Source organism: Anser cygnoides, chromosome 6, assembly GCF_040182565.1.
Source record: "Anser cygnoides isolate HZ-2024a breed goose chromosome 6, Taihu_goose_T2T_genome, whole genome shotgun sequence".
Lineage (NCBI taxonomy): Eukaryota > Metazoa > Chordata > Aves > Anseriformes > Anatidae > Anser > Anser cygnoides.
This window is the reverse complement of record NC_089878.1, coordinates 1,713,899-1,734,574: the sequence shown is the minus strand read 5'-3', so window position 1 is coordinate 1,734,574 and position 20,676 is coordinate 1,713,899. Positions and strand designations below refer to the sequence as shown.

Below are 20,676 nucleotides of genomic sequence, written 5' to 3'. Positions count from 1 at the left end.
AATGCAATGGTTCTTTATTCGTTACTGCTTGTCTTCCAGAAGTGAGAATTTTATTTATTTCTAATTCCACAGAATATGTGGAGCATTTTGCTTCAGTTACCGGTTTTCACCTTCCAAGTAAAAGGGAGAATGTCAGTTCTTCGAGTCAAAGCTCTGTTCATACAGGCTTCATAAATAGGCGTTACTAGCACAACGTAAATGAGAGTGCTGTTTGTGGCAAATGCTAATAGAAGATGTTATGATACAGCTCTACGGATGACATTTGGTTAACCATCTAGGAAAAATGCAGCAACAATTTAATTACATTTTTATAGCATTTTCATAAATGAGACCTTAATATGAAGTTAGTTTGTAAATGCTGTTTTATGACATGGAAATGTTGTTTAAATAAAATCACTGCTTCCTCTGGGAGAAACTTGCTGGAAGGTGGCAGCTGTTCCAGTACAATTGAGAGAAAATATCACTGGTGTTAGTTAAGTTGTGAATCCATGGTATTTCCATTTCTTCATATTTTTCTGTGAAAAAATAACCCTCTCCACATGAGGAGGGTTTAATGTCTAATATCAAATTTACCTATTTGTTATATTTGGTGTTACATGGGTTTTTTGAATGATACAACAATATACTGAAATCACAACATGAAAATAACACAGCAGTTGCACTATACAGTTGAAGTTGAATACAATACAAATGTGAGATTCTCATCACCAGTCTCCACATGCTCACTGCTATGACACTGGCTGTCTCTAGTTGATAGGAAGGAATATGTGGCTTGAACCAACTCAATCCCATTGTTCTCTTCAGTTTGTTTAATCACTTGTGCAGTTTTTATACTTTGTGTTGGGCTTAGCCGCATACAATCCCCTCTCTATGCTAGTCTGGCTAGCTCAGGAAGACATTGTTCTTTGTCTCAGGCAACCTGATGACTCACTGGTGCAGCTGTCTCCTCTAAAACTGAGGATACCCTTCAGTCTCCGCAGTGTTGAGGTAAGTTCAGCTTTCTTTACGATATAAATACTAGCTTGTACAAAAAACATAATTGCAATGAAGACTTAAGTGTAACTATGTTTTTTTAACATTGGCTTGTGCTACAGACTGTTGCAATGTTTTTTCTAAACAGGGAAGGGGCAAGGGCAGTGAGGTCGGGATGAAGGGGGGGGGGAAATGTGTTGGAAACTAATGTATTGATAGTGGGAAAAGAAGTGACCGTGGACAAACAGATGAGGAGTAGTGGCAGAGAATAATGGTCGTTGTCTGTTCTTGGACACACTATCCAGGCCCAGCAAGAAGAATTAGGAGCCTTGATTCATACCATCCTTGGATTGTGGCTCAGATATAATCTAGTTAATTCCTTTGCCATGTTTGTGGTGAGGCTGTCTGTCAATTATTGTTACAAGTAATTTCAGGAAGCAGCTATGCTGTGAATTTTTATGTGACTCATGCACTGATCAACAAAACTACTTTCCTTCTTGGGTTGAGCAAAATATGCTCATACAGGCCTGCAGCCGGGTGGATGATATGTTCTTCTATGTATTTGTTGTCCCCCCCCCCCGAACTGAAAGGTAAGAAGGAAATTTGAAGGCTCTGCAGCTTTCTGACTGTTTTTCCTCTGTAGCACAACTTGGAGAATGGTGAGGGGCAATTACGTCTCCTTTCTGAAGGCACTCAGCTATAATTATTCAGTCTGTCCTCCCTTTTCTTCACCTCCTGTCTGGGAGGCAGACTTTTGTGCTGAAACAATACTGGCACACAACTCTGTATTTTGCTTTCAGCCAGTAGAAGCGTTAACACCAGGAAGTGGGCTCAGAAGGTTGGCAGGAAAGCAAGGCTGATGAGTTAAAACCCTGTAGGCTTAAGTTGCAAGCAGGCAAGATCAGAGTGACGTTGTTTGAAAGGGGAAATGCTTAGAAGAGTAGGAGACGACAGAATGCGGAAACTATGTTATTCGGAGGCATGAATCTCTGCCCTCTTAATTTGCATCTCCTTACCTATTTGTTCAGTTTAACATCAGTTTCCCAGAGAGCTGTGTACACCCCCCTTCCATGGGAAGTTTATCATTGTCTCTGCTGTAAAGATTTTAGGGTCACCTGGTAATCTGCCACTATTGGGATGGGTTAGTGGTACGTGTGCGGAGCCTGCCTGTGTTCAGATCATGGCCTGCTTTCTACCACTGCATGGGCTTCTGTAAGTATGTGTTTTCCCACTACCTCTATAAAGGTTTGCTCTTAAGTTTTCAAAGTGGTGTAAAGTTAGTTAATCTACTGGGGAGTTTTGATTGTTTTGTTTTAGATTTAACTGCTGTCTGTGTCTGTTGTCCGTAAGATCAGGGACTTGAAGTCTAAGGAGAAGTGGAAATAAAATCCACAACATTTAGGAGATCCAGCTGTGCAGCTGAGAGTTCAGAGCTAGATTTTTCTCAGGAAATGTTCAGTGTTCAGCCTGTGCTTGCTGCCTTTTTTAATTCTGACCTACTAACTAATTTGGGAACACGTTCTCTGGAATTACTCAGATCTGCCTTTTTTTTTCAGCTCGAGATGTGTCAAATTATGAACAGATAACAGCATGTTTAGTTTGAAGTGGCTTTTGTGCAGTGTGCTAAAAAATATAGTTAAGATCTTTGGGAATTCCCAGATACTCATTTCTGTATTTCCTTTCTGTAGTCGTGCCTTTACTTATTGCTCTGTCTGTTCTATTATTGACAGCTACAGGAATTCCCCAGCCCCCTGATGTGACTGGGCTTTGTGGTTCCAAACTGTCATACGTTTCTAGCTAGATGGAAAGTTATTCTGGACATTGCTTCTGAGCTTGGCTTAGGTCTTTTACATTAGTTTTATATTCCTCTAGCCACTTTGTGTTTAGGCCTGCTTTGTTCTGGCATATCAGTGCAAAGAGAAGGATCCATACCTCCTGTAGTCTATTTACTAGAAAGAGCTTGTTTTAACATGACTTGAGGGCATGTTAGCTCATAGGCTGTTATAAAAATATCTTGCTGCATTCAGGTTACTTCCACCTGTGACCCAACTTGTACACATATTGTAATCAAGTATCTTGCGTAGTGCTTTGTACATTGATAAATGACTTCTACGATAATAATGTAAATATTTCTGCTTAATATATTGCCAAACATGTTTTTCCTTTTTTTAGGGGGAGTGGGGTGGTGTGGTGTCTGTCTGTTTTTAAATCAGTGCATATCTTGTTTGACACCTTGTTTATTTCTTTGGGGACTGTGGATGCTTGAGGGTGGCTCTCCTGATAAGGTGTTAATGTTCAATTTCAGAAGGATGAAAATCCATCTAATAAAATCTCCTCCCTTCCGTTGCTGCGAAATACCCTCTACGCTACAGAAGATGTAACAGAGGTTATGTAGCATTTTAAGGTCTCACCCCATCGTGCTGTGCTCCTATAAGTGTGTTGCTAAAAGTCCTCAGGGCTCGGAGGGAAGCTGGTTCAACAGCCAGTGCCTGTTAGGGTATAGAGTTGACCACCTGAACTGTGTGTGTGTATTTCCTGTCAGTGTCCTAGGAACAGCTCGTGAAGAGAAAGTTCATTTGTGGCATTCTGAGCTTCTTTCTGTTCATGTTAAAATGGCGATGAATTGTTAGTGCCCTTAAATTAGAGAGGTATGATTGCAGCAAATGCCCAGGCAGAGGGAGCTTCTGACCTGCACAAGTTCATTTTTTTTTTTTCAAGAATGTACTCTTTCATCTCAGAAATATCTTCAGACATGTGAAGATAATGGCATGGCTTGGGAAAATATTTTATTGGCAAACTCATCTTTGTATTTTTAACCACTGAAGTGTCACTCCTGCAATTAGTTTTCAAGTGGGCTCAACATGTATTTTTTTATGAAGTACTTGAAAATGCAGGTAGAGCTCTCATTTGCTTCCCCCACCAATTTCCACTTACTGATTTCACTGAGAGGATGTATGAATTCTATGAAGCAAAAAGAGAAGAATTCAAACAAGCAGGGGGCAGCTTTAATATGAAACAGTGTGCAGCATGTTGTGTTATGCATGTAGTATGAAATCAGTCATGCTATGTAAAAGTCACTTTTCCTGTCAGTAGTACACGTTTGAAGTTGTATGAAAACATCCTTTTTCTGCTGGAAAAAGAAGACCTATTTGGTATTGGTTTTTTGTTTTTGTTTGTTTTCTAACAGTAAAGAGGGATGTATTAGTATTTCGTGACAACGGAAGAAAAAGAAATCTGAGGTATGGTGGCTCCCAGGCTGAAGGGAAGAGCTTGCCCAGCAGTGACACCCAAGGAGATGAGCTCATGGGAGGTCAGTTCTGGTGGATGGTAACCAGACCCTGCGCTCTCCACCTAGTTGTGCCAAGTGTATGGTAGGGATTTTCTGCTTCCTCAGAATGTTTCTATCTTTTTAAATAGTGCTCCATAACTGCAAACAGAGTGGGCCTCAGGTGTGTCTGAGAGAGCTCCTCTCTGGCAGGCACACAGCTTTTAAGTTAAACTGGGGAGTTTCTAGTTAGGAATCCAGAAAGAACTACAGCTCCCAGTGGCCCACGTGCCACCTCCCTCCCATGCCCGGTGGCAGACGGAAGCACAGCAGCAGTGGTGAGAAGGCCGGTGGTGAGGAAGTGGTTGTGGCCTGGGCCTGACTGGGCCATGGAGTTCTCCAGACAGCTCTATGCTATCAGCGAGGCGCTGGACAGGGCTGAGCTGGCGGCTATGAAGTTTCTCAGCTTGGAGCACGTCCCTGTGAGGAAGCAGGAAGCCATTGAGGAGCCCAAGGCCTTCTTCCAGGCGCTGCTGGAGAAAGGCATGATCGAGGCAGGGGACCTGGCCTTCCTGCGGGAGCTGCTCTACCGGATCAATCGGATGGACCTCTTGGCTGCCCAGCTGGGCTCCAGCCGAGAGGTGATGGAGAGGGAGCTTCAGATCCCAGGCAGGGCACGGGTGTCACCGTTCAGGTGAGTGGCTAGTGGCATGGGTTCACCGGGTGGCCTGGGGTGGTGGTGGGCTGAGCCTGGCCCTGGAGCTTGCTCTCTGGGATCCACTGACCTCAGGTGGGTCAGTGTAAGTTTTTTACAGATGAGTTGAACACCAGGCTAAGGTTTGGAAATACACAAGCTCCTGCGTCTTTCCAGGGGAAAGCAGGTATAAGCAGTAGAGAAAATAGAAATTTCTATCCCCTAGAAGGGAGAAAACGAAGCTGCACCTTTCTGAAATAGTTCACAGCTTATCACGGTCTTTCCCCCCCCTACCCCCCCAAGGGCTGTGGGCTGTAGTAAGTGACTGGCTGTGACTGTCTCTGTACTCAGTACTAGAAAGTCTCAGTGCAGTTTTGATTTTAGGAAAACACAGATCTTTTTAATTACAGCTGGAAATGGTTTGATTTTTGGCTGTTCTGTTACTGAGATCCCCTCACGCTAAAAAGGAAGAAAGGGGCCCATGTGCTTGAGAAGGCAGCACAGAGGAGACTAAGGGGACAGTTGAACAGTACCGTGCCAAATTGCGCTAAGGAGCGTGCTAGGGAACATGGTGAAACAATGTCCTCCACTGCTCTTTCTAGGTACCTGCTCTATCAGCTGTCAGAAAACATCACAAAAGAGGAGATGAAGTGTTTCAAATTTCTTTTGGGGAAAGAATTACCAAAATGCAAGCTAAGCCCTGAAACTGTAAGAATTGCTTTAATCCTTTTCTTTTTTTTTTTTTTTAAATTATTACTATAATGCATTGTAGCATTTGGGTTGCTCTGTGGGGAATGAGTGTCACTAAAACTGAAAAGACCATAAGGAAAAGGGTGACCCTTTTTGTTCTGTGCTAGTATTAACGTGTAGCTCTAGCAGTAGTCCTACAGCCCAGAGGACATGGGCCAGCCCTGGGACAGGCTTGACACCTTCATGCCCAGGCTCCACGTGGGACTGGGAGACTCAGTGGCTTTGATCCGTAGAAGGCTGCTGAGCTCATTCACTAATCTTTTCCGACTGATTTTGTTTTGGCTGCTTTCTAAGCCAGTATCAAACATAGAGAATCACCCACTGTGGCTATTACTTCATGTTTTGGTTCTGTTTATTTCCAAACTCAAAATACAGATCTAGGCAGCAGATCCTTGTCTGAGCTAAGACCCAAGAGCTTGGAGTTAACTTACAGAGATCCAGCTGCTGTTACACTATATCAGCCTGCAATTCTGACTGCCTAATGACAACTCTTTTAAAATCTTACCTCTTTCTTAGAGTAAAAACTGTGACCAATGAGTGGTTAGCTGTTATAGTAAATCCATGGGGTGACCACTGTGCTCTGCCACTCACTGTTAGGCAAGAGCTCCTGTCCCTTAGGTTCCCTCTTGCTTCAGAGAACTCTTTATACCGTACTTGCATGGTTATACCCATTGTTGCCACTGCCTGAAGTTGGTCACTAGCGTGATGCTTGTGTTTCAGCTGAGTGCAAAAAATTGCCACTGTAAGTCAGCTGAATGAAAGGTGTCATAAAGTGATACTTTTTTTTCCTCCTGTGTGATCACCATTAGCTCTCCTGGATTAGATCTCAGCATTTCTGAGCAGTGTGAGGGAAATACGCATGTTGAAAAGATGCTTTTATTCAGGCTGGCTTGGGTGCACATGCACATGCTGCAGCTTCCTTCCCAGTAGCAGCATGGATGTGCCCTAAGAGCAAACTACCTTTCTGATTGCCCAGACAATGCTCGACGTTTTCACTGAGATGGAGAAGAAGGGGATTTTGGGAGAAGACAACCTTACTGTCCTGAAGACTCTTTGTGAAAAAATTGACAAGAGCCTGTTGAAGAAAATCGAAGAATATGAATTAAACCAATTTGGTAAACTAAATCAAAACAAAACAAGGCCTCTTTCCCACAAGTTTTATTCTTGAAGTGACACGTAGGTATCTTACAGGACTAATAATGAATGCTTTTCAGGTGAAGAAGAGATGCTTGTAACAGAAGGACAGAGGAGCAGCCCAGGAGTCCCTGAAGGTAAGTGAAACTCCTTCCAAAACGAATCTTCTGCTTTTCTCTAGCTTTTGGACCCTCTACATCACTTGCATCTCACTTCTTTACACATGTGCCTCTCGGAAAAGTGATCAGATATGCAACTGTTTACTAACTCATCACAGTACTTTTAACTCCCTTTTAGGTGATTTTTCTTGGTGTGGTTTATAGCTAACAAGAACAGTCATTCAACCACAGTTCAGTATTTTCAGAGAACAGTTTAACTCTTGGAAGTACTTGTGAATAGAGAATAGGAACAGAGATTCAATTATTTCTCTAATGTTATGTTCTCTACTTACGCATACTTTCTTTATGTGTATTCAGCCTGTCCCAGATTGCGGGCGTCATGTGTGGCACACGATTCTCCTGGCAGTTGTGATCAGTTTTCCCAGGTAAGTCAGTACGTGTCTTAAAAATGTCATAATTTTGTCTCAGAAGAGATCATTCCTTTGGGAGGCAAACAGTTCTTATATGCACAGCCTGTTAAAGGCGCAGTCTAGAAAAATAAAAATGCACTCTGTAGTGTCCCTTATTTTGATACTAAGTCATGGGCAGAACCTGCTGCAGTGTTAAAACAACAACAAAAAAAACATTTGTAAAGTAGCAAGGGAAGCCAAGTTTGTTATACCAGGAAGTATGCAGTAGGTGGATGACTGGGCCTGGAAAAGTGGGTGAATGCAGCACCCTTTGTGGGCCGAGCATGATGATGAAGGCTTGGAGGGACAGGGTGCTGTTGTGCAGCACCAAAGACTCCCAGAGGCGGTGGAGCAGCAAATTGCCACATCCTGGGAGCAAAGCTGTGCAGGGAGAGCTGCCCAGTGAGGCCAGTTGCCTCCTTACCCCTCTGTGCCACAAGCAAGGGCTGAGAAGCAGTCATAAGCAGTCTCTTTCCAACAGCTTGAAGCTTACAAAATGACCAGCCGACCCCGTGGAGTATGCCTGATCCTGAATAATCACAATTTTGCAAAAGCCAGGAAAGAAGTCCCAGAACTCAAAAAGATGAATGATCGGAATGGGACAGATGTGGATGCAGGTACAGTGAACATTAAAAGATGACTTTGCATATCTTCACTTCAGGGAGAGTAGACTGACTTAAAAATAGGAAATACTTCGTATTCTGCACTAGGTGTTTGAAGTTCAAGCTTCCATTTCTAGTCTACTTTTCTTGTAGTGACTGAGTTGCATACTACTTCTAAAATCTGCAGAACCAGAATTTGGATTTCAGTTAACATCCAGCTTAAAGGGAAACAAAAAAGTTTTGTGGGTGGCATGGAGTTTAGGGACTCTTTTATGTCACTATTCAGTGGCCCTGATTTTAGCAGGCTGTCCTGCAAGAGTAGCGTAGCTCATTGCAGGTCCTAGGATCCTCGAAATGGGCATATTTGCGCTATCTAGACCAAGAGATAAAATCCATCAGCAGGACTTCGCTGATAGAATTGAACTCTTAACTTAATTCAAGAGTCAGAGTGCAAGTAATCTTCTGTGACACAGGTATTACCCAAAAATGTAATGCCTCCACTCTCGGGGAAAGCAATAGCAATGTTTGACACCTGTTGTGAGAGGAAAAAACTAGCTTTGAAAGTTGGCTGGGGAGATAACAGCTAGTTCTGCACTTTTCCATACAAAGACAATACTAAACAGCAAAATCACAAGGAAGGCTTGTAATGAGGGCTAAGGGAATTTGATACAAATATGATTAGTGATTAGACTTCTAGATTATTTTCAGAGCAGGAGTATAACTACCTGGATAGTAGTATAGCAGGATTTAAAATAAATGGCTTCCTCTAGAAACATAATTTGCAAAAAGAGTCCAGTTTTTATAAGACTGCTTTAATCACCCTTCTGTTTACTTTCTAGCTGCTCTGAGCAAAGTCTTCAGCACCCTTCATTTTAAGATAGAAGAATATAAAGACCTCACTGCAGAAGAAATCCGTAAGATTGTGAACATCTACCGGTGCAAAGATCACAATGACAAAGACTGTTTTGTTTGCTGTGTTCTCTCTCATGGAAAAAAAGGCATTATATATGGTGTTGATGGACAGGAAGTACCTATCCAGGAACTGACCACTTCTTTCACTGGGCAGAATTGCCACTCACTTGCTGGAAAACCAAAAGTCTTCTTTGTTCAGGCATGCCAAGGTGATGCTCGCCAGAAAGGTGTAACCATTGAAACAGATTCTGGAGAGCAAGATTCTTCTCTAGAAACAGATGCAAGATTTCAGCTCGAGTGCATCCCCTCGGAGGCAGACTTCCTCTTGGGCATGGCTACCTTGCAAGACTATGTTTCCTACAGAAGCTCAAGCCAGGGGAGCTGGTACATACAGTCACTATGCCAGCACTTGGAGAACAGCTGTCCTCGGTAACTGTATTTCCATAAACTACTTTGTGGCAACACTGTATTTTTTTAAATTCTGAATTACAAGAGTTTGATTTGAGTGCAGTGGTAGATGATATGCAGTGGCAGTGCTTGCTCAGAGTGACAACAGCAATTTAGAACAGAGTAACACCATTTATATTGTTTGAAGCGGCTTACCTAACTGCTTTGAAGCCTCTTTAAAACTGAAGCTGTTAGCACTCGCATAGGTTATGATATATGAGAATGCAGTATGTTTTCTGATGTTAAATGCTGCTATAATACAATATGTATTTTTGCAGAGGAGAAGATATTCTCACCATCCTGACAGCCGTGAATCAAGAGGTGAGCAGAAAGATTGACAAACAGAATGCAGCGAAGCAGATGCCACAGCCCAGTTTCACTCTGAGGAAAAAGCTCATCTTTCCTGTCAACTAAATTGAGAAAGAACAGCAGAGCAAGAGGAGCTGCAGCAGCCTTAAACAGGTGGTATCAGCTAAGAATTTGGTTAAATATAACAGACTTTCAGTGTCTACTGGTAGCACAAATGCAAATGTTTTTATTGATAATAGACAAGGAGCAAAAGTCTTAAGAACTTAGTATTAATTTGTATGACACTTTATACCTGAGAGCATCTCACCTGGTCTTGAATTTGTAGTTAGCTAGCATAAAATACACTCAGGGTCCTTTCAGCTGTACCACAATTGCTGTTTCTTTATTAAGATATATTGCAAATGCAAGTTTAAGAAGACAACAGTTATAAAGCCTTGTGTATTTTATACTGACTTTCCTAAAATAAAAGGGGGGGCTGCTGATTCTACAGGATACACACATCAGTGTGTTTTGTTACTTTCTTCCCCCCCCTTTAAATCGTTTAGAGTCTTGGTATTCCTTAAGAAAAAGTCAAGAACTTGTCCTCCAGCATACTTAGCAGTTCATAGTTGTGACCTGCATTTCAGAGTATTCTCTACCCCTAACATCTTTACATTCAAATCAATTACACAGGTGCAGCTTTATGCTTGAAGATGTTCACTTACCTTGCTGACCTTTGAGTCACAGTTGTAGGCGTAGAAAAAGAAGAATTTACTAGATAAGTGAACAGCTCTTTAGAAACATTATATTGCCTATATTACCTCTGTGATTAGTATGTGCACAGAACAGGGATTTTTCACAAGCTTTGAGTAAAAGCTAAAGCTTTTTTACTCCTTTTATTTTGTCGGATTTTGACTTTTTTTTCACATGAGATGTTCATTCAGTTACATCCTTGTTACAGATTTCAGTGTTAGTAATTGTATCAACGTAGGTGATGATTTAGCTGAACAGATAACTCTTCAGTGGGACTATTTTAGGAGCCTAAGTCCTTCCCTGGTCTCCTGTACTGAATATTTCTTCGTTCTTTGCTAACAGTTTGTGTCTGTAAGGATAAGGGTAGAGTGATACTTGACTGATAAAAATGAGAACCTTAAATGGCAAATGCAGCAAGCAGTTACAGAAGCAGGAAAATTTGGGAGTAACTTCCAAATTCTGGGAGTAATTTTCCCAGATACTTGTTAATACTTGTTTAGGGAGTCATCATGAAACCCTTGAAAGTTGTGCTGAAGCAAGGACTAATAGACGAGCTTCTACATACAAGCTATTTGGAAATGTCTAAAAAGATGTAATCCAAGAGAAGCCAACAAATTATTTTTCTTGAATAGAAACTATAAGCAAACAAGCATATTATTCTGTTAGCAAAATAATTAATGTGACCTGGTTAATGTGGATTTTCATCCACATGTACTTTTCAGCACTTTACCTGTGCTCTTCATCATGCCTGTGTTCTTCAGCAACTTCCAGTTCTGTGCTGGAACCCTGGACTCCCTACCTCCCCTGCTACTCTAACTACCCTGCTTGTCACACTGTAGATCAGCCCAGTGGGGATCAGGTACAGTCAAATTACTGAACTCACACTGTTCCCTTTCCCTTAGAGGTGAAGCTGGATCTTCTTTAGTCCTATGGATTATACATATGGACAAAATTTAAGTGAGCCAAGAGATTCTGAATTCAGGAGTCTGACTGACAGCATGCTCACAAAGGAAACTTTTTCCTTGGGAATCAAAAGGAAAAGATACAGCAAATGCAAACAGTTGGCTATGCTGAGGGAGATAGTTACTCAGGATTTCATGGTGTAAAAATAGGGGTGAAATTTCCAGCAAGATTAATGCGTGCCATAACCAAGGTCTTACTATGAATCTCCTCATGTAACGAGTAATGAATCCAGTTAGCAATTCTTCACTTAGAAGTCAAGTCTGTAAGTTTTCAATCTTTTCCACAATTAGTCTCCTGCTATAAAGCAACTGCCATCTAGCTAATTCACGACGAATCCTTGCAGCTCCACAGACTAATTATTCACTACACTTACTCACGTGAAGGAAAAAGGAAATCACCTCTACTTCTAATGCTTCTGGTATGGTAGTAAATACGTAAAGCTACATGACAACCACTGGACAGGCTTCAAAGGGCCTGTGCATGTTGCTGAGGCACACACATTGTGTGGTCTTAGAGGCACTCCTGCCACTGTGATGGCACACCAGGCAGTGACAAGTGTACAGCCATTGATAGGCCAGAGCACGCACAGCAAAATAAACATTTACAGATTTTAGAGTATTTTAACTTCATGCTAACTATCGTAGGTCTCTGCTCACTAATTCTGTACTTGCCTCAGGATAACATTTTCATCAAGGAGCAGTTATCTGGTGTTTTTCTTCAACTGATGTAATGTTCTGCTTGATGCTTCTCTTCTGCAGTAGATATTTTGCTTTCTTTGTGGAAAAGGAAGGGAAAAAAGCAGGTTTTTTTCTTTATAAATTTGAGCAACATCACAATTGGTAAATACAAACAGCAGCAAATGGTTAACTTGACTTGTGACAAACACGTATTAACAAATAACAAACAGTTACTTTGACTCCCTCCTTGCTTCCCTAGTCACTTTTTTTTTTAATTACTATTATTTATTTATTTTATTTTAAAGGAGCAGATTGTTAGAACTGTCACCCAGAAATAGTCTAAAATAGCCTAAATCTCAGAGAGTGAGGACTTCCCTTTATTCCCCCTTGTATGCATTTGCAGGTAACACTCTGGCAGTACAGCCCTAAGTAGACCACCATGATCTTTTACACCAACATACAGCTTCCTAACAGCTAATGGACAGGGCACTATTGCAGGCTGCCAGCATATCCTCTCTTAAGCAGGATTTCCTCAGGGAAGTGAGTTGATTAGCAATAAGCTAAATTTGCTGTAAATTGAAAGAGAAAAAGAGTGGGACAGTGAAATGCAGAGCCTTTCTTGCACATACAGAATAAGCAAACATCCACACTGCAACAGCTCCCAGGATTTTTAGGCTGTCCTTACGCTGAATGCTGTAGTATCTGCAGCCTCCACAGCAGGGGAGTGCCCAGATTATCATTCTTAAAGAGTAGTAACTTAGAGGTGAAAGAGTAGGGCGCCTTAAAATACACAGCAGACATGTACCAGACATCAATCAACACAATCACCCTTTCCCTTAAAAGATGTGACTCCACCCCTTCAGGTATGTTTCCTAGCTCCATGGATTCCTGCTTAGGACATTTGAGACCCATTCCCCAGTACATCCTAGAAGTGTTGATGCTAGTGAAAGAGAAACAAGTATTGCAGCTTAGGTGCTTCAGTTTAAAGGGAATTCCTGGAGGGAGCGAGCTGAAAAAATAAAACAAAGCCTACCATAGCAATGCTAGTATTTTCCAAGTGTATTCGTTTGAAGAATCCCTGTTACTGCCTTCTCCCACCCCCCTCCTCAGCTCTGCAGCATTCCCTTCTTCTATTTTTTCAGTTTTAGGGGCTAACATCTTCCTTGGACTATGGGCCATGCTGTATCACGTGCCAAGACAGCGTGCAACAGACCAAGACTATGACCTGCCTTGACTCTTTGCTAACCTTACCAGTACTAGCCAATTCCTGTTTTAGCCTGGTCTTACCAGAGTGGTCATGAACCTAGGCACTGGCTTAGTCAAAAAGCATCAAAACTGATATATGCTATAAATGGAACTATGATTTACAGGTGTCAGTTGCCGGCATTCGTCTTGCTACTGAGAGGAAAAATATTTTATGAAATTTGAAAGTATGACAAGGGCTGCATTGCATTAACTTCCCTCACAGGCCAGACAAGGGAGTAGAACCTCTGCAGATGTCTTATTTGCACCTTTGGTGAGTGCTACAGTGTTATCTCACATGCTTCTCCTACCTTTCTTTGAAGCTCATTCTGGCCATCCTGCAGCATGGTCCCACAGCTTCAAGTTCCTCTTCTTTTTCCTTGAGATCTGTCTCCAGCAAATCACACAGTGTCATAGGATGAAAGCACATACCTCACCACTCTGTCTTATAGCCCTACCCACTCTTCTTCTGCTCTCCCCAATGAACCCTTGGGGCCCATGGAGTTACACTGCAGGTACCAGAGCCTTGTGCCCAAGCCCCTTACAGTATGGATTAACTCCCATTCCTAACAGCACACGTCTCCTTGGCTAACTCAGCAATGCAGAAATAATACATAGCTTCCAGCATGATTACCTTCTCACTCAGCACAGCAAAGGCTAATGTCTTGGATCGCAGTGGCTGACTCGCGGAGACTGACTTGCGGAGACAGCCCTTCCTGGAGGCTGTGCCATGAGACTGCTCTCCCTTTTACTAACTGACTAGACAAGTCCAGCTTCAAGTTACAGGAATGGATCCTGCCTGCTGAAGAGTTCCACTAAACTACTGTATCCTTCAGAAGACCTAAGTATGTTGTATGTTCCTCAGGCTGGCCAGCTGGTGTCAGCCTTTATGCAGCCAAAATAATGCAGCTGAAGATTATAATTACAGGTGCTCTAATGTTTTAGGGGAAAATGTTTGTTTTTATTTTTTTTCTGTTATGAAGAGATGTTTTAAACCAAGTAACACCAAATTACTTAATTACAGCAGCACGTGGTGAGGGACCTGACCAAGCTGCAACATGAAGTGTTTGAAGATGACTCATACTTAAGGTAGACACAAAGAAATCCATTTAAGCAAAAAATCATTTTTGGCCTATGGTTGCTTTCTAAGGTGTGTGTGTGCCAAAAGCTCTGGGACACCTTGCCCAGCCTCCCTGCCCTTCAGGCTGGAAGGCACGCTCCCTACAAGCTTTATGTCAAATACCCCCCCTAGCCAATTAGTAAAGGTGTGCCACTCACACATCCAGACCACACAGGTTTTCTTACTGCTTCTAGAGCCAAAGTTGCCTTCTGGACTTCTGCAGCTCTTCTGTTTTCTCCAAGTGTCTTGCTCATGGTGTTTCAGAAATACCTGGAGAAAAAGAAAAAAAAATGCGTGTAAAGCTTGTGCTCATTATTCCTGCCTGAAGTGTGCTATGAGATGCAAGAAAAACCACCACACGCACACACACACACACATATATATATAGTAAAAAACAAGTTATTTAAGGTATTCTAGCTGTGTATAACAGCAAATACAGATGGTATTTGACACTTTCTGCACTCCCTAGGACTGTAAGGCAAAACATCAGAGTCTGAGTCATTGAGACACTGGCATAATGAAAAGGGAGAGAAAATACTCTTGCCAGAAATAAATAAGAGAACCAGTTGTGAAGGCAACAGAGGACTAATTTGTAGTGCCTTGGCAGTGTCCTTAGAATAGCATTTGTGAGTGGGAGGAAAAAAGATGAATCAATACTGCTCCATTTGTCATCCTTGCAGTGTCTCTAGTGAGAGAACACAGCTTTAATACCTCTCTTGAACAGTGGGGAAGGAAACAATTGCTGAGTGTGCACAACCCCCTCCCTCCTGGAGCACCAGCTAGGGGGAAGCACTAGCAAGTCATGCCCCACAACAGTCAGACTAGGGCAGGATGTACAGATCAGTCGCTCTTCCAGCACCAACCTTTCAAACCTTGGAGGAAACCTCTGAATGAAATGCAGGTATGAAATATGATTTCATCCCCAAATTTCAGTGAATTTGTGTCGAAGAGCAGCCAGCAGTACAGAGCTACCACAGAACAATGAGACACCCTTCAGGAAGATTACAGAGAGATGCTTTTTATCCTATAGGAGCTGGTAGCCAGATGCAATTTCCAAAGCCTTTACAGCAGCCTGGGGAACCCAGAGAGGAAATACTCATAATTCATCATTTTTGTTCCTGATTCTGGATAATAATATTTACTCTAACAATGGGGATGTGGATATGGAAACATAACATTTAGCCCTTAAGGTGAATTTAAACCTTTAATCACATCTAAGCCCTCAAAACCAACCAAATAAACCAACATAAACCAACCTACGATCCTTCTCAGGAATTGCACCCATGTGACGTTAAAAAGATTTCTATGCCATAATAGCAGGCCCCAAGACAAGACCAGCATGTATCTCAGCAAAATGAAGTATTTTGTACAAGATTCAGCCTATTACATGCTGAATTCCTAAGCCATGGAAATAGTTGCTTGGTAGATTTGCCTGCTTCTCCTTCACATTTTCTACGGAAGGATGTGAGATGGGATATATTGATTATATGGTGGCATGTCAGTTTGGGGCGATGAATCAGAAACACTTCTCCCTCAAACACCAATTAAACTGTATTCTTCTACTATATCAATACATAGAACAATTGTGAAGCATGAGAGAAGTAAAATTGACAAAAGTTGTCAATCACAAAGCAAAAAGCAAAAGCAGGTGTCAAATTGCTGACTGACTGACTAGGTGTCCAAATATCAGCCCTTACTGACAGCCAAGAGACGAATTTTGAGAGTGGCAGTTCTTGAACAAAAACAATTTGTCACTGACCCAAGTGATAAATAAGCCACAAGTCCAACAGCACAAGTCGGCTAGCAATCATCTTCCATGATCCAGCTAAGACTATGGCACACTCCTAAATAATGCAGAACAGATCAAGAGCTTAGAGTTACCACAAGATGTCACTCAACTGAGAAACAAAATAGGGTACTGATGCAATCTATATGTATATCAATCTATATATTGCCAATTGGAGCTGCAGCTGGAGCCATAACCCACATGTGCAGACTTTCATACATACATCCTCCAGGCAGAGAGTTCATTACTGCAAGTGAGCCTTGATGATAGCCAATCAATGAGAACTGACGGATCTTTCAGCCTGCGTTACTAAAGCAAATTGTAACACTGTTAGCACCAGGAGACAGAGAGCAACAGTCCTGCCTGTGGGGCCGATGCTAAGCACCTCATTTTCTTTAAATGAGAAAATTCCCTAAAACAGCATGACCCTTATCAACAACCACTCTAACATTAACATAACTTACACCCTGCTTGATAAGCCAGAAGGAAATCAACATTATTAATTTAATGACTCAATCTGGAACTGCAGAGGATTTTTCATAATAATACTGAATTCTGTGAACTTAGCAGCCAGGATGCAAAGATGTTGACTGTTTTCCACCCCTGGTATGGATTCCTGACACACTATGCACAACTCACACAAGCACAAAAAGGAAAGTGAGCATTCAGGACATTAAAACTTAAGGCAGGTGGCTCTAAAGTAAAAGAAACAAACAAACAAAAATCACAAAAGAGCCTACTTCCAGAGAAATAAGGCACATTTGAACAAAGACTGATTTTGTCTGGGACAGGACTTTGGGAGCTCAGAAAGTAATAGAAGAGACACAGGGATGCCTGTGTCCTGTAATGCTCTATAAAGCCAATCATCAAATCTCAATAGGTCCTGGAGGGGTAACACTTGAATTTTTTTAAAGTGCAAGCTTGAAACAGGTTAACAGTTTGCATCAAGAGGACACTATCCATTTTAACTAGGCAGTAAGAGCATATCCTGTTCACAAGAGAAGAAAGTAAAATCAAAGGCTGCAATTCAATTATTTAATGTAGGTCCCACCTCCTGTATGACTGCCTGATTAAAAACAGCTTTCAGTTTTAGGTCCACATCAGGCCTCAGAAAAAAACCACAGGCTTTAGTTCCAGAAATAACCCGTTCAGTACATTATACAAAGAACAGGAAGTTGGGACCCTCAAAACTGCAGTAAGTTTGGATAGTGATCAGAAGCAGGAAATCTGACTTACATCTTCAGGTAAGAGTATTTTTTCCTTCTGGAGCAGACTACTTCGTGCCCTTGTACTCACATGAGGGTGCTTCCTGCTTTGCTTCCAACAGTCTCCTGGATGGGAGCATACCTCTGCAAATGAAAAGGGTTCAGAGCTGCAGTCAAAAGTTACTTAGCATCCTTACATGTTTCAGTCATCAGAAGCACAACTGTATTGCTAAAACAAAACCCTCCTGTGCTGCAGGGTTGGTGTGACCAGCTATAACGGAGGAGCTTTGCAAGGTACTAGGGGCATACTTTCTGTTATTTTAGTAATTAAATGTGGAGTTTTGGGCCAGCAGTGAGCAAGAACTAAGCAAAGATCATTTAACACCTTACAGCTTCAAAAGACTGTCAACATTAAGATAAGGTAAAAAGGCAAAACTCCAAAATAACTAGAACGTCAAGAAATTTGAGTGTCTGGAATGAGGAAATCATTTCATTTTGCTGATCAGACCAGCTCTAGTACAACATCAGTAGTGTCAGCACTGTTTCTCTGGTCACTGGCTGAATGATCATTAGGAAACAAGGACAAACTTTTGAGGTTAGGAGGGGAGGGGGCTGATCGTTCAGCCATAGAATGGCATGCAAATCTTCAGTGCCACAGTGTGCCTAGCACACTATTGTGGTCATTTAGGAGACTCATGGTTGGCTGCTTACGTTTCAGAGTCTATAACAGAAACCTGTATTTTGCTTTCTTTTTCTCTTTACATATTTGTTTATTACATACAAATGCCAGAACTAGTTCTTTCAGATATAATTCTGAATGAGTAAAAAGAAAGACAATACGCTAATATCTCGGGGAGGAGGAGGGGGGGGAAGGATCTTGTCAGAAGAATTTGGATTCCTTTTCAGAATCCTTCCCTATAATATGGATACCCAACAATATGGACAGAAGCAAGTGACAGAGTTAACTCTTGCTGGCTGTCTAAAACTCGGATAAACATTGAAGGCTGAAATGTTAGTACAAGGAAGTCATAAATATCATACGGAAAAAACCACAACAACGTAACAGTAATTTTCTAAGTCAGATATAAGACCAATACTAAAATAATACAGTTCAAGAAGGGCTGTATGAATTTGTTATATTTGTTATATTAAACTATAGTGTAAAGAAAGTTTGACAAAGGCATATTTTTGTTTGGTATTTTCTAAGACATCAATATGAAAGAAAGGGCTTTAAGAGGGGTCTTAACCAGTTAGCGGGAGCCACCTAGGAGGCTGGAGCTGGCCAGCCTTGTGCTGCCCTTACTGCACATTACTGAGACACACCTAAGCTTTCTGTTTAGTTCTAGCTCTTTTTCTGCAGCTTCAAAGGGGTTACAACTCTTACTGGGTATTGAGGCAAGAGCCCTAGGTTGAAGAGCTGCGGCACTTCCACAAGGCACCTCTAGTTAAAGCAAGGTTCCAGTTACTATGGGCAGCCAAAGCTTTTAGGGAATTATATTTTTAGGGGTTGAGGGCAGGGTATAAACTTCACCTTTTTCCATGTGGGAAAGCATTTAATCTTTTATATTGAGATCTCTCCTCTTTTAAGCAGATACTAACTTGGACATCCTGGAAGGTTCTGCATAAAGCAGGAAGTTATTTTGGCTTTCTAAGGTCCTTAGTAAAAGGGACCTGACTTTAAAATAAGAAATAGTTAGAATTATTTATGCTATAGATAAGCCACAATTCACAGGAAAAACAACAACAACAAAAATACCATGTACTGTTTCCCAGCTTTACACTGACAAATCTTTTAATTGTTTTTGTTTAAAATTATGTAGGTTCTTTCATCTATTATAACCTGTACACATTAATATGGACTCAGATAGTTGATCCTATGCAATGATGTTAAAAAGGCATAAATTGCTGTCCATCATGGAGCTGCTAAGATAATCTGTTAGTGCTCTCTTAGCATGCCCCAATCGTGAGGTAAAAGGTATTAGCCTAACTTTTTTACATTTTTTATATACAATACTTCACATCAGCATGTATGCTCTATGATATGCAACTATTTAGAATGTCTACAAGAATCTTAACACGTAGGCATATCATTATTTGTTGAATTATAATGCTACCATATAGAAAAAAAAACTCAAATCCCAAACTGAACAGAGCTGAGAGAGAGAGAGCATTCTGAGAACAGCAGATGTTAAGAACTTAAAGTCATCTTTACTCCTACTCACATTTCTTGCTTACCTTGCCCAAGTCTAGCAGAGACTTACTAAATCTCTTACCACTTTTGTTGCAAGGATTCTGGTAAACACTGTACGCAGACGGAGTCTGAGTCATGACTACCTACTAGGAATGCTGTTAAAAATACTGAAAGAGAAGCGAGGAGGATTCAGTATTAGATCTGTTGTTATTCATTTAGTGCACCTTCCTCCATTTTCTTAGAAAGCCTCATGTTGCCACAGCAGGTATGTTACTGAAGGTCAAAAGTCAGTTATTGCATACACATCTGTAAATCTTGTTTGAGCAGCAACTGCTGTGTGTCCAGTAATATTTCTTCAAAATTTGTTCATAGAGGAATGGATCTAATACCATGTTTTGGGCTTGTGCACAAGTACTAGAGACTAGTCTTTTCTGTAAACAACTTGCAATATACCCAGTTTGGTCACATAGGTAATGGTAGGCATGAATGTATCGAGTGTTTTACAGGCTCTGCAGGCAGATGCCTACTTTCAGCAGAATTAGCTACTTATATCAATACAGATAACGGATTGAGAGTACAGATCGACTTTATATATACACCAAATAAAAGTGAAAATGATCACACATATTTTAATACCCTTCTTTGAACATGAGCTTCAACTGATTTAAAAAAAAAAACACACTAAAATGGCAATTCAACTTAATAAAAGCAGTAAAGCCTACTCAATTCCCCCCAGCTGTCACCTGACAAGAGCTACTAAACATGCATTAAGAGATTAGCAAGATCTACAGGTGCTGAGCAAGCAGAAGAAAAGTCTGTCCTTCCAACTATTAATATAATACCAGAAAGAGTGAGGGTAACTCCCAGCAAGAGTCCCACAGGGTCCTCACTAAATCCTGCCCTGCTGAATCAAAGAACTTTTGTAACTGAACTCTAATGGCTTCAATTTAACTCACTCCCCAGAAGCCCAACAGCATCAGACCTTTCCCCTTATTACATCTGAAGTGCTAGAGAATAAGAAAAAAAAAAAAAAGTCCACAGACTCTTAAACCTGAGAGTGTACCGGCTTAGAACAAAGCTGGCTGGGCTCGGCTGGCTGAGCCGTTG

At 41.4% G+C, this 20,676-nt stretch overlaps 1 protein-coding gene across 4 annotated transcripts in view; it reads left to right on the top strand.

The window, feature by feature from the left end:
* Nucleotides 1-1,629: 1,629 nt before the first annotated feature.
* LOC106040004 (caspase-8) overlaps nucleotides 1,630-20,676 on the top strand; it is a 48,065-nt gene continuing 29,018 nt past the window's right edge. The window contains exons 1-10 of one of the 4 annotated variants that reach the window (XM_067000098.1): nucleotides 1,630-2,184; nucleotides 3,278-3,358; nucleotides 4,160-4,931; nucleotides 5,534-5,639; nucleotides 6,658-6,796; nucleotides 6,896-6,952; nucleotides 7,292-7,359; nucleotides 7,865-8,000; nucleotides 8,825-9,326; nucleotides 9,623-20,619. In XM_067000098.1, the coding sequence (XP_066856199.1) occupies nucleotides 4,627-4,931; nucleotides 5,534-5,639; nucleotides 6,658-6,796; nucleotides 6,896-6,952; nucleotides 7,292-7,359; nucleotides 7,865-8,000; nucleotides 8,825-9,326; nucleotides 9,623-9,758 (1,449 nt within the window). In that variant the 5' untranslated portion in view covers nucleotides 1,630-2,184; nucleotides 3,278-3,358; nucleotides 4,160-4,626 and the 3' untranslated portion in view covers nucleotides 9,759-20,619. Of the gene's footprint in view, nucleotides 2,185-3,277; nucleotides 4,932-5,533; nucleotides 5,640-6,657; nucleotides 6,797-6,895; nucleotides 6,953-7,291; nucleotides 7,360-7,864; nucleotides 8,001-8,824; nucleotides 9,327-9,622; nucleotides 20,620-20,676 lie in introns of those variants that run through there. The other 3 variants (XR_010832635.1, XM_013187587.3, XM_048058539.2) reach the window with 3 other exon arrangements.